General features: G+C 36.1%; 1 protein-coding gene across 12 annotated transcripts in view; it reads left to right on the top strand.

Moving 5' to 3' along the window:
* Window positions 1–7,536, top strand: part of LOC131043948 (phosphatidylinositol/phosphatidylcholine transfer protein SFH6) — an 81,052-nt gene extending 73,516 nt beyond the window's left edge. For all 12 annotated transcript variants that reach the window (XM_057977193.2, XM_057977189.2, XM_057977192.2 and 9 more), the window contains 3 exons: window positions 6,211–6,608; window positions 6,715–6,789; window positions 6,964–7,536. In XM_057977193.2, the coding sequence (XP_057833176.1) occupies window positions 6,211–6,608; window positions 6,715–6,789; window positions 6,964–6,990 (500 nt within the window). In that variant the 3' untranslated portion in view covers window positions 6,991–7,536. The remainder of the gene's footprint in view (window positions 1–6,210; window positions 6,609–6,714; window positions 6,790–6,963) is intronic.
* Window positions 7,537–13,837: the final 6,301 nt, after the last annotated feature.

Raw genomic sequence — 13,837 nt, 5'->3', positions numbered from 1 at the left:
GAATTTGTCCACCAAAGCACCATCCATTGATATCATTGCCCACAAAAACATCACAAAATTGCCATATCCGATGATGAAGTTCCAGCGACAACAAAGAAGTGAAAGAATGATCCAAACATAAGGCTCCTTGGATTACTAGTATATCACATCCACCAACTAAGTCACGCCTGTTCCATTAAGGAACCTTGGAGTCGATTGTTTGAACTTTCCACAATCTTAGCATACAATCGTACTTTGATCAAGAGAGAGTAAGGTGGTCATTGGTAACTTTATTCTATGTTCAACGCTGTCATAAAAAACACGTCAACAAGAGTGATGACTAGGATGCCATCTCAATTTGCACTTGTAGACTTGATACATTATCATGAAGGAATTTTGAGCAATATCTCTTGATACTCAACATCTCAATATCTCTTGATACTCAACATCTCAAACTTCAGCAATGATGATGATGATAGATCATATTCCCAATTTGTATCATCTTTGATCAACTTTCTAGCTTTGCTTAACTTATCCTTTTCTTTGATCACACTTGCATTCATCTTGGATATCTTGATTCCTCCCTTGGACATTCCTCTTTGGAATCTCTTGTGATGGTTTGTATCTCATCCTTATGTTAGGGAATTCACCTTGTTCTTTCCTTGATGATGTTAGATAAAATTCCTTGTCTTTGACTTGAATTCCTTGGTGTAGTTGTGAAATCCTCTGTTTTGAGCTTAGATTCCTTTTTGTTATCTTTTGAAACTTCTTTCATCCTCCTTCTTGAATGTCTTGAATTTGTCTTCCTTGAAGTTGTGATGACGTTGACTCGCCTTGGAATGTAGAAAATTCCTTGTCTTGAATGTGTGGAACATGTCTTTGTTGTTTCTCCTTTATCCTTTTGCTCCATGCACTTCATTGCTAGTCTCAAACCTGAAACAGAGAAAAAATGAATCATATTGATGAATGAAATCCATACGTAGATGCAATAAAACTGAGAATAAGAGAGATTCGTGATAAGCCAAGAAGTCTTTACTCTCTTCTCATGCCTTAAACATCTAATCACAAATCTAGAAATGACATCCTCAGGTCTGAAAATGCCTCTGCAATCTTGAAACTCGCACCAAATCAGGCCCTGAAAATGGTGAAATTGTCTTCAAAGTCACACTTTTTTTTTTATCAACCTTCACGAGCTCGCCTAATTCCTAATCCATAAACTTGCCACAAAATGGAAGGAATATACCCTAGCAATTTGATCAAATTCGCCTTATACCTGCTTGTGAAATTTTCTCAGGTCTGAGAAATGATTAAAAAAAACAAACACTCTCAAATTGGATGATAGAAAACCTCATCAAGTTTGCACCAAGTCTGATTTCAAGTTTTCCCTATAAATTCACAGATCTGCTCCTTCATTTTGCACTCCAATCTGCTCCTTAAATCGCTTTGAAATAAATTTGCTGATTGTTAAAATTTAACTTAGCACCTTTCTTATATATGCTTCCCTGAATCGTACCTCTTTACTTTCTTATATAAATTTGCGGATTGTATCTTCTATAATTTTCTTTTTTTTTTTTTACAAAATTCTCTCCCACCCTAAAGGAAGCCGACTTGATTGCTGATGTCGGCGGTTGAAATTCCTTAGAAACTTTGATTTGCATCTTTTATTTAACTGGTGTAATTGGTGGGACCCAAGCAAGGCTACGGTAGTAAAAGGGAGTCAAAGGAAATGCTCTATGCCTTAAGAAAACTTTTTGAATCTCCATTTTAGAGTTTGTGGGGCCCAAGATGCGTGGCAAGGTAATGGAGGTAGGTGTGAGGTGTTGTGGGGAAGGGAAGAGTGGTAAGGAAATGTGCCACGTCAGAAATGGAAGTGGAGGATGCTGGGGAAAGGGAGACATAAGGGATATGGATGTGGGGAAAGAGTGCTGCGGTGAAGGGAAGGGAAGTTGGGAGGTACAAGGAGAAGGTATGAAGGTAGGAAGTGGGAGGTATAAGGGATAAAGGGAGGTCGTGGCAAGGAAGGGTATAGTGGGTGTAGGCTAAGATGGGATAAGGGTTAGGTAGGGTGGTAGGTAAAGGGAAAGGGTAGGCTGGAAGGTAAGGGAGATAGAAGTGGTAGTGGGGGTGAAGGTAGAGGTAGGAAGGGGAAGTGGGATGGTAGGGAGGTGAATGGAAGGGTAGTGGATGGGTATGCTAAGGGAAGTAAAGGGGTAAGGGGTGTAAGATGTGGGTTAGAGGATGTAGGTGTAGGTGAAGGTGAAGGTAGAGGTAGGTGATGGAAGGTAAGGGAGATGGAAGTGGTAATGGGGGTAAAGGTAGGAAGGGGGAGTGGAAAGGTAGATGGTGGATAGGAAGGTAGGTGGGTAAAGGATATGGGGTGAAATGGAAGGAAGTGAGGGGAAGTGGAAATGGTGGGAGATGGAAGGGAAGAAAAGAAGGTAGGCGAAGGGGAGGGTAAGATGAATGGAAAGAAATGGAAGGAGATGGAAGGTAAGGGAGATGGAAATGAAAGGGGAGGTGGAGGATAGGAGGATGTGGTGAAGGTGAGGGTGAGGTAGGAAGTGGAAGGAGAGGGTGAATATGGAAGGGCTGTGGTATGGAGGAGTGAGATGGGAAGATGGAAAGGAATGGAAAGGTTAAATGGTGATGGGAATGGTGAGGAATGGAAATGGGAGTGATCGGGTTTGGGAACCCACCAACAGTGTTGGGAGAAGTGGAAGGGATCATGCCTTGGCTGGGCAAAGGAAGTGTCATCAATGCCTCGGTTGCTGATCTTAGGCAATCAAAGGAAATTTTCATGCCTTAGCCAAATTTAGCATTTCATCCCTGATTTTGCAAGCAAAAGACGAGTCATTCATTTCCTAAGCCTTGACAACTGACTGACTTCACTTCATCCTAAAGAGAGAGACTTAACCTGATTTCCTCCTGGTCAGTTGCGAAACTACACCTCAATGCCTCGGTTGCTGATCTTAGGCAATCAAAGGAAATTTTCATGCCTTAGCCAAATTTAGCATTTCATCCCTAATTTTGCAAGCAAAAGACGAGTCATTCATTTCCTAAGCCTTGACAACTGACTGACTTCACTTCATCCTAAAGAGAGAGACTTAACCTGATTTCCTCCTGGTCAGTTGAGAAACTACACCTCTTACAAATGAAAGGCTAATAGCTAAAGACTCTACAACTATCCTAGAAAGCAGAAAAAAAGTGGGCTCTCCCATTTGCAATGGGGCTATGTGTGATTACGTCACAACACATGGGTCGGTTTTCTTTTGAAGAATCACCAACACTGGTTTTTAGTCAAATACCAGTTGGTTCACTTGTAGTAGATTTGATATTTACACAGCTAGAATAGCTATCAACTCAAGGACAAGGTCCATTCACAGTATTTGACTGAGTGGGCTGGAACATAGGATTTGAAGCCACTAGAAAGAGAGGCCCAAACCATATAGAAAATAAAGGTTTAGAAGAGAAGGCAACTTATCCAATCAGTCATTTTCTGAATAGTTTTTTTTGGAAAGTAAATGGGATAATAGGTAATAAAGTGAAATTAGACTTAGTGCAAATCCATTGGATAGGCTTTCCACGTGGTTTCACCAAAGAATTACAGTAAGAAAGTTTGGAAAACATTAAAATATTTTTTTTAAGAAGCTTCAAAAATAGTATACAGATAAACAAATCATTAATGAATCCATTTTGTTGAAGCAAGATCACAAATTTGTATGAAGGATCATAATCAAAGAATTTTGGACCTAGCACAATAATTATCTAAACCATTAAGGCTAAAAGTAATATGTTGTGGGAGGGCAAAGAAAGGGATTCAACCAAAGTAGGAATTGCATCAAAATTGGGATATAAAATAACTTCAAGCCGGGATGTGGAATAGCAGTAATTATTGGACAATTGATGGAGGGTTTGGATATTGGAATGCAAATTGTCATAAAAATGCTCAAAAAGGTGATGGAAGAAGCCACATCAAGAGATTAGACAGAAGGACATCAAGTGAACTGATGTCCTATAAATTTTTCTTCAATGTGCAATCCAAAGACATACGATATTAGATAGTGACCACCTAATTTAAAAACAAAAGTAAATGAGGATTGATGATATATACTAGCACAAGAACTTTGTACGAGTGAGGGATACCAAGACACTACAAATCAGAGTTTAATTAGCAACTGTAAAATTGATGGAACCAAATAAGGGTGACACATTATAATGTAAAAAACTGGAAAATGTCCCAATAATGAGCAATCACATAGAAAACATGCATTGAATGTTGCAGTCAGTCGATGCTATTTGAATTGGGAAATGGACAGAAATACAAGCTTCAATTTTGCAGGGCCCCAAGTATCTGATGGTCCACACTATTTTGTGATAAGGGACTATACGCAATGGAGAAGGGCAAATCCATCAAGCATATTAGAACGGCTATGGGTGCAAGACACAACACTTGCCGTGAACTTAGCTCAACAGACAACACTCTCTCATCCTGTTCTAATAAAAATGATAGGTAAAAAATAGGTTGACAATTGGTGAACATTTTTATATTCATGACAAAACCAACATGATTTGAAGGATGCAACGGTGATTCAAACTATAGGGGATTGAATGAAAGGACAGACAAAATGCTAGCCAGTGTCAACCCATCAGCATTTAGTACTGACATATGTGGAAGTCCCATGAAAATTTAAGTGAGCCCGACAATTGTCACAGTTGGAAAACTAAAAGATTTCTGCTTGAAGTGTTATTCACAAGGCTTAGTTGAAGTTTGGATTCATTTTCTTGTCTAGCTTGGTGTTCTCACCCTAGCTCACAACAGTGTTGAGAACTAAGATTGAATTTTATGGCAGTTAACTATATTGTTGTATGTAAAAAACATAAAACAAAAATGGTAAAAGGAATACTACAATAAGATTGGCTTACCCAGCTTTATGCCAGTGAAGAGACTGACTACCCTTTTTGGATGGGTAATGTTAAGTTTAGAATGCTAAATAGTTGATAGTTTAGGACTTAGTATTTTGAAGCAGTAGTGTAGACTTTTATGTTAATGATGGGTTAACGGCATAGTTGTGGGAAGATAGCTTCAATATGTATGGTTCTCTTGAAGTTAACTTTAGCTGGGATGCTAGCATTTAGATATCTCTTATCATTTGATTAGGAATTATATTTTGATCAAATCATGGTTTTTTGTACTATATCTGCTGTTGTGCTTTTAGCAGCTGTTATATGTTTGTGTGCTTGTTGGAATACTGTTACACGCAGAAAATGATATTGTTCTTTAGTTTGACTATTTGTGCCTCAAGTGTCTTTACATTCATCTCAGGGGCATGACCTTACCAGTTGAATATCTTTCATCCGTTGCTTGTAATTTTGAAACAGAGAGCTACCACTCAGAAGTTAGTTCATGCTGTTATATTTGTTGCTCCTGCATCCCAAATGCTGTACCGTATTAACCTGCTGCTTAAGATTCTTTCCATTGTCGCTTTAGTCAGGCTTGAAGCTACAAGTATCTTGTCCTGCAAAAATTATCCTCTTTCCACCTTCCTAATGCAAGCTGCTTCTTAGCTGACTGGATGTACTTAGATTGAACATTTTTCATGTCAACTTTAATTCAAAAATTGACTGTGCCATCCAAAATTCATATAATACTAGATCAAATATGATAAATGGTAGATTGACTGTGCCATCCAAAATTCATTTAGTACTGGATCAAATATGACAAATGGTAGAGGATTTCAATAAGTAGTTCTAGCAAAGGCCTTTTACTTACCATCAATAGAGAGCCACCTGTTTGTCATTTGCCTACAATACTTAAAATTTTCTTCATGGATTAATGTTTCAACTTTGCAACTTTGAATTTTAGGGAGAACACCAATGGTTCCTAAAGTGGTACGAATCTAAGATGTTTTCCAGATGAAACAGATTTTACAGCTTCATCTCTTTAACATTCTATTATATACAAGTCTGACAACATATTTGGTTACATAGTGGGCCCTCCTTCTTCACGGTTTTGTATGCATGAAATTTCTAATTGCTCGGGGCAAGCTGATATCAATAAGAATAGCATATCTAATGTCAAAAAACAATTGAAGTTACCAATCACTGAATATCTTTGGTATGGTTTTATCAGCAATTTGTTCAACCATATTTCCAGGGGACAAAATCAGATTATTATAATTTTAAATTTTTTATATGAGATTCTAATGCATTGCTATTCTCTTTATTCTGTAGACAACTTGCCCTTGGACACCGATTGCGAAACTCCTGCAGAAAGTTCTATTGGTGACACAACAGCAGTACTCATGGCTTTCCTTCTAAAACTTGTAGCTTTCTTCCGTATTTTCAAAACTGGTCTTCAGAGGGGACACATCTCAGACAGAGATCATTCCTCACATCTTGAGAGGACTATGGGCCCAGCAAACAAGAAGAAATCAGAAAGTATTCCTGAACCAGAAGATGCCAGAATTGATGTGTTGCCTTCGTTGTTTATGCGTCTTGAGAAAATGGAACAAGATATCGATCATTTCAATACAAAATCTATGCAAATTCCACCGGAAAAGGAAGAAATGCTATTTGATACACTAATTCGTATGAAGAGGCTAGAAAATGAGCTGGAAGGCACAAAGAAAGTAAGTCAACGAGCCTTGATATGTTCGTTATGTTCTATAAAGCATTACATTTAATTGAGTTCATGAAGGATCTTTCATTCCTCGCTTTTCATGCCTTTATCTCCAGGTATTGCAAGATACAATTCTCAAACAGGTAGAACTCAATGAAACATTGGAACATATGAAAGCTTCAAAATCACGTGTAAGTGAAAGATATTGATATGCTTTTCACCTGCTGTTAAATGTTTGATTAAAATATGAATGCTTTTACCAGAGATAAAGTGAAAGATATTGGTATGCTTTTCATCTGTTATTAAATGCTTAATTAAAATATGAATGTTTTAACTACAGCTTGGTGCATTCCTTGTCTTTGCAGAAGAGTTTTTTCTGCAGGAAGTCCTAGGAACACATCCGAGGGATGTGCAAATTTTTTTACAACTACCAGAAATATTTTGAATAAAGTAATTGCCAATCATCTGCAACCTTTCCTGTCACAAATTCACGAGCACCCTTGAATAGAATACTTTGCCAATACATATGAAGAAATGGTCAACGTTAATGGCTTATTGCCATTTTTGCTGTGAAGATTCTTCAAGGTCAAGGGGCAGAAGGTTTACTGTAATGCTCACTACAAGAGCAGGCTGTGATTGGAACAAGTCTGGCTATCGACTATTTTGAATTCTGAATTACCATTTTCCTCTTCCACGACTTGTTCTAATTCTTATTCAGCTAAGTGATATAATCCTCTAGGAATTGTAAATTGGGTTGTTCTTAAGAAGTATAGTGTATTCGCAGAGCATGCATGCTTTTGTGGGACTGTGCACGCCTCTTAAATTGAGTGGCCTGGCAAAGGAGACTTTCTCCTAGTCTGCCATCATTTGAAAGCTATTTTTCATTCTTGATATGTGTGTTAATTATTCCTTTACTGGACATGGCTTGTTTTTCTTTATTTTCGGGATAGTTTTAGTTCTTGAGAAATCTTGAGAAAACAACTTCACAATTTATTTTAATTCGGGTGCCCTCAAAGGCAACAATTGGCAAAAGAAATAATTAATAAACATTTACTTTTGAAAGCTTACAAATCTAAATAAGGCAACTGTGTCTTTGCATACGACTTTATTAGATGTGACATCTAAGACTTAGCGTAATATTGTCTTTTTTGTTTTCGTATTTTTCCAACTAGCGTCACAGTTTGCAACTCATTTCCAAAGTGCTAGGTCGTATTTACTCTCAGACAAGTCTTATCACGTTGGATTATAAATTTTTTAAGATCAACATTAGTTCTAAACACGAGTTTGAAAAACAAACAATCATCTTCTTCTTTATAGGCTTCGTGCACATTAGAAGTTCAGGAGCAGGGGGTCTAGACCAAAGACTACGTACTTGGGACTTGCGATCAACGGAATAAATTTAAGGTAATAGGTAGTACTGAGAATATTTAAATTGGTATGACGTGCTAGGTACTACGAATTGGGTTGGGTACCAAGTAATAATAGTATTTAGGGATTTTACGTGGCGCTATTGAGCAGACAGAATGGTTCTGATGTGACCGTTTTGTGTTTTTTAATTTTTTTTTGGAAAAACATTATCAATTGTGTTGTGTTTTTGAACTTATTTACACTTCAAAGATCTCAATCCATCTTTACTTCCATGAGTTGCTGTCCACATAGAGGTGAAAGATAACTCTCATGGGGAAACGTAAGCCGTTTCATCTCCAGACAAGTAGGAGCCTTGACTACTTTATCCTTTGATATGTTGGATATCCCTTTAGGATTAACAAGAGATTACCATGGTCTTGTGGAGTACGTGAGATGATTGACACCCCTTTGGATTAACATGAGATTGCCATTGCCTTGTGTAGTACGTGGAGAATATTCTCCTCATTTTCAATGTCTCTAGTTTATTTAGAAGAGATAACCATGGTCTTGTGGAGTTTGGGATGGCTGACATCCCTTTGGATTAACATGAGATTACTATTGGCCTGTGAAGTAGGTGGAGAAGATTCTCATTTTTAATGTTTCTGGTGTATTAAATTAATGCCGTTATGTAGTGCACAATTATTATTTGGTAGTTTTAAGTTTTATCAAGTATTTCATAAATAGGAGAAAGTTGTTTATTATTTTGATTCTCATTGTAAGATATAATGATTCTCATTGTAAGATATAAATAATTGGATCGATTTTGAGAAGGTAATCTAAATGGCATAGGTTGCGATCTTGAAAAGGTAATCTAAATGGCCATAGGTTGTGGGCAATCTTAGTTATTGTGGGTTTTAAAGAAAGTAGGTTTTGGGTTATTATATTTTTCTTGTATAGGCAATCATGTTAATTTAACCTCTGTTAGCTATGTTTCTTTTGGTCCATGCTCAAAAGAATAAGATATTGAAATGAAAGACCTTTTAATTTAGGATGGATAAATCTTTCATGATCATAAGTGAAATTCCAATAATTTATAAATGAGGAGTAATACTAATTGAAGGTGGTAAGTCCTACAGTTAAGGTGGATTTGAAATAACTTAAATTAAAGATGAGAGATTAGATGATAGAGGAGAGTTAAATAATACAACCATTAAGGTAGACTGAACGATATAACACATAGGTGAGCTTCATGATATGGATTATGAATGCAAGTTAGAACTTCAAAGAAAATGACAATTAAGATGGATGTAAAATGATATTGACAAACAAGAGTAAGATGAATTCCAATTAAATGATAGTAGTGGTGGTAATCGATAAAAGGTTTGTAGAACCCATAGTTGTTGATGCTCTCATAACACATTGCACTCATTGCATTAGGATATAATGTCACCTTAATATCTATTTGATTATATAACATTTTGACATTATAGTATAATTAGATATGATTTTTTCAAGTTTCCTAAAAGATGTGTAAGGTATGATATATGGATCTCTATTGATATATCATTATTGATTGTAGCATTTCATATTATCATTGTTTTATTTGTGAGTTACAAATTGGGTGTTATCCCAATTAATATATGGTTTGAGAATCATTGCTATTGTGAATTTGATTTAATGTGCTTCATTGAGATGATTTATGCACATGATATTGATCATTAGAAATGTTATGTCTTGGGTGAGTGTTTATGCTCCTTTGCATATTATACCATTGCTTTGACTATACTTGCACAATCTTTTTATTGAAAACTAATGTTTTATGAAGACATTAGATATTCCTAGTCACGCAAATTCGAATCATGCATTTGTTAAAAGAAACTTAAACATTTTAACGTGCAAATTATATATTCTAAAATGCTTGGAGAACTCCTAGATATCGTGTAATATGACACATTACGTAGATATTAAATACAAGTTACAAGTAGTTTTGAACCATACTCACATAGATAATGAAATATCATTGGTTTGAACATGGCCAGATCTCAATTAATCTACACAATATGGCAAAATGGTGCAATCATAGCTATGTCATCATTGGTGGGGCAAAAAGTGTGGATTTGCATGAACATACAAAATTAATGTTTTAATAAAATGTTATTTTCTTTATTTATGTGCAACATTGTCTTTAGAATTCAGTACATATGGTAGGTATGCCCTACATGTTTAAGAAGGGCCTAGTTGGTCATGTGACAAATTTTACAAGTATTAATGATCATGTGCTCTTTACGTGACACATTTATGTTTATTCCTAGCAAGGTGAGCTCTTATTTGTTTATGCTTTTATATAGTCTTGCGAGGAGTGTTTATTTTCTCTACCTTTGTTTATTGTGTCTTGTGTTTGTCCATTTGCTATTTAGTACCATCCTTGGTTGATTATGATTAGGTTACCATAGTTAAAGTGCACTCAATCAAACATAAGTATTGATTGTTTTCATTGAAGAGGTCCCAAGCACAATGATGATGATGGTGATGGTGATGGTGTTGGTGTTGGTGTTGGTGGTGATGGTGATGGTGATGGTGATGGTGGTGGTGGTGGTGATGGTGATGGTGATGTTGATGATGATGCAACTGATGATGATGATAATGATGATGATGATGATGATGATGATGACGATGCTGGTGCTGGTGATGCTGGTGATGATGATGATGATGATGATGCTGATGCTGCTGCTGCTGCTGTTGCTGCTGATGATGATGATGATGCTGTTGATGATGATAGTGATGGTGATGGTGGTGGTGATGATGATGGTGGTGGTGGTGGTGGTGATGATGATGGTGGTGGTGGTGGTGGTGATGATGATGATGATGATGATGCTGGTGATTGTGTGTGAAAAGTGGATCGTATCTGTATCTGGAATACACAACACTTAGATTAAGTCATTAGATGCATGGTTAGTAAATCAATCAATAATGAACAATAAACCATCACAAAGCGACTTATTGCCTTCTAGTAGATGCGAGTTTAGTCTTGCTCTCAGATTTTTATATGCAATACTAGTGACTAGAGAACACCTAAACGAAGGATTTAATCTATATGAGCATGAAATTGAACTAAATGGATGCAATATTAAGCTAACATGATTAAGCTATGAATGAATATTAAGCTAAATGATTTAACAAATATGCAAATATTATCAATATGAAATCTTAGTGAACATAGAGCAAAAACAACATGATAACAATATATTCTCCAGGATCCTTGATTAAGGGATGAGAGCCTGAATTTATAGAAAATTTAGAAAGAAACCAACCACTGAGATCAAATGGTGATGAGCGGTCAAGATTTTCCAAGAAGAAGCACAATCCAGGTGAATTGATGTGATTGGTTGCTTTTCTTAGTTTTAAAGGAAATTGAATTAAAATTAAGATAAAATCAGAAAAAACTGATTTATTCTTTATTTCATTCAATTTTGAGATTTAATTGTTTTAATTACTTTTTTTGAGATTTTTTAAGTTTTAATTTGATTTTCAAGATTATCTCCATTTGATTTGTTTTCTTAATTTTTAATTTTTTTTTCCAATTAATTCCTTTTTTGATGATTTAATGGCAAATTGATTTATTTAATTAAATATACTAGGATATTTAATAAAATAAATAAGATAATTGTTTAAAAATGATTTACTTGAAATGATCAATTAATTAAATATTTATTTAATTAATATTGAGTGATTAATTTGCCATGTGACATTGATGATTTAAGAAATTAATTGTGTGCTCAAGATTATTTAATTGCTTTTGGTTAGGACCTTGGTGATGTTGTTGAGATTAGGGGGCCTATGGTTTAGATGACCATTTTTAGGGTATTACATTTGCCCCTCTTTGAATTGATGTGCGAGCAACGCATTGATTCAAAGAACAATTGATGTCTAGGAGATACTAGTTCTGAACTTGATTGATCATGAACTAGATGAAGAGCGAGGTATTTAGTTTGTTTTGCAACGATGAAACTGAACAGACTGATTGAAAGCGATACTAATCCCGAACTTGATTGAACTAGGACCGATGAAGAGAAAAGATACCGAACTTGAACTTGATGGATCAAGAAGCGGATCTTAGTGATCGAGAACTTGATTGAACTAGACATAGTGAGCGAAGATAAAACCGATCTTGAACTTGATGGATCAAGACACGATGAGCGAAGATAAACTGTCCAGCTTGATTTGATGCGATGAAACTAAACACCTGCTTAGATTGAACGTGTGATCAAAGATACTCTTTAAACCCTTGATTAAGTTTAAACGAATAATCAGCTTGATGAAAAGCGATGAAACTGATTAACATTAAGAGACAACTTGATTTGATGCGATGAAACTGATATGCCCTTAGAGATTGATTTGATTCAGATGGTCGAGAAATCTCAATTTGATATGAAGCGATGAAGCTGAGATGCCCCTAACGATAAGGTCTTGTTTGATGTTCGGTAAAGATTAGATGCTCGACTTGTAATGAAGATTTTGAAAGAAATTCTCGTCTTTGAGGATGTGATCACGAATGATGATGTCATGAGAATGCCCCTTTGGAAGCGAAATCGAAAGACTGTCAGGTTGCGCAGTGATTTTAAGCAATTTGATAAAAAGATGAAGCGATTAATGATTTGAGCGCAAAGAATGATTCAGAGGGTCATTTGAAGATTTAGCATTGATTGATGAGAAATTCAGTGCAAATTGATGAAAAGAATGAGTAGTTGATGAAAGCGCTAAGTGGTCACAGGTGTAAAATTGACTAGGAAGATGATCTTGGATTTTGATCCTGAAAATGGAATCAGGATGGGCAAATTAGCTTAGGGTACAATTTTCACGTCCATCGAAGCAAGTTTGAAAATTAGGGTTTAGGCTATATAAGGGGTTCATGTGTCATTTTCAATTCATTTTCACCTCCCAAAGTTTGAAATTTGAAAATCCCTCTACGAAGAAAAATGACCATTCCGATCCAGGAGCATCGATTCGAGTGCTAGAGACGACATAATCGACTGCAAAACTACAACCCAACGGTAAGTGATCCATCTTAGGCCTGTGCATTTCTTGAATTTTGAATTTTTGTTGATTTTTTTGTATTTTATTTGCGTTTGAAGTCATTTTGCCTCGGTTTGTCGTGCGGGTTAATACCGTTTTTCGTACGATAAACTGTGTATCTTTTGTTTTGTCGTATGGTTTATAGGGTTTATTGTCTGGTGTGGTCCCATGTCTCATACGAGATTGTTCTTGGGTGCCCATTATATCGTGCGATATGTTATGTTTTATCATAGGGATAATTTATCGTGTGGAGTGTAATCCTTATTCGTACGAGTTTCTGTTGCTCTGCGAAAACTCGTATAAAAAACAAGAAGCATTTTTGAGTCTAAACAACAATTTTTAATTTTGTATATGTGGATTGGCGAGCATGTTTAGCACAATTTGGATCACGTGTTGTAGTTTTTATGTTTGATTTTGCAAATTCGGTTGCCTGATGTCCTATTTCAGTGTGTATATCCGTTGATGATGGGGCTAGTCCGTGGATTATCAAATACAGATAGAGCACACATTGTTTTGTGTGGGTTTGGATACCTTCTATAGATGTCTGATATTTGTGTGAATCACGGGATGCTGACTACGTTAGTAGAGCGTTTTCATTCAAAGCATAACACCTTCCATCTACCAGTTGGAGAGATGATGATTACACCAGACGATGTATATAGGATTCTCAGGATTCCGTTTGCTGGAGACAAGGTTGATTATGATTCGAATCAGCGACCGGGTGTTTTAGAATTGAGACGAATATTCCACGATGAGACTATTCTTGAGCGTGCTATCACATGGGATGTTTTGATGAATAGATATAGTGAGCAATATTCG

The sequence above is a fragment of the Cryptomeria japonica genome, chromosome 1 (assembly GCF_030272615.1).
Source record: "Cryptomeria japonica chromosome 1, Sugi_1.0, whole genome shotgun sequence".
Lineage (NCBI taxonomy): Eukaryota > Viridiplantae > Streptophyta > Pinopsida > Cupressales > Cupressaceae > Cryptomeria > Cryptomeria japonica.
The sequence above is the reverse complement of the archived record's forward strand: the minus strand, read 5'-3'. Positions and strand labels throughout refer to the sequence as shown.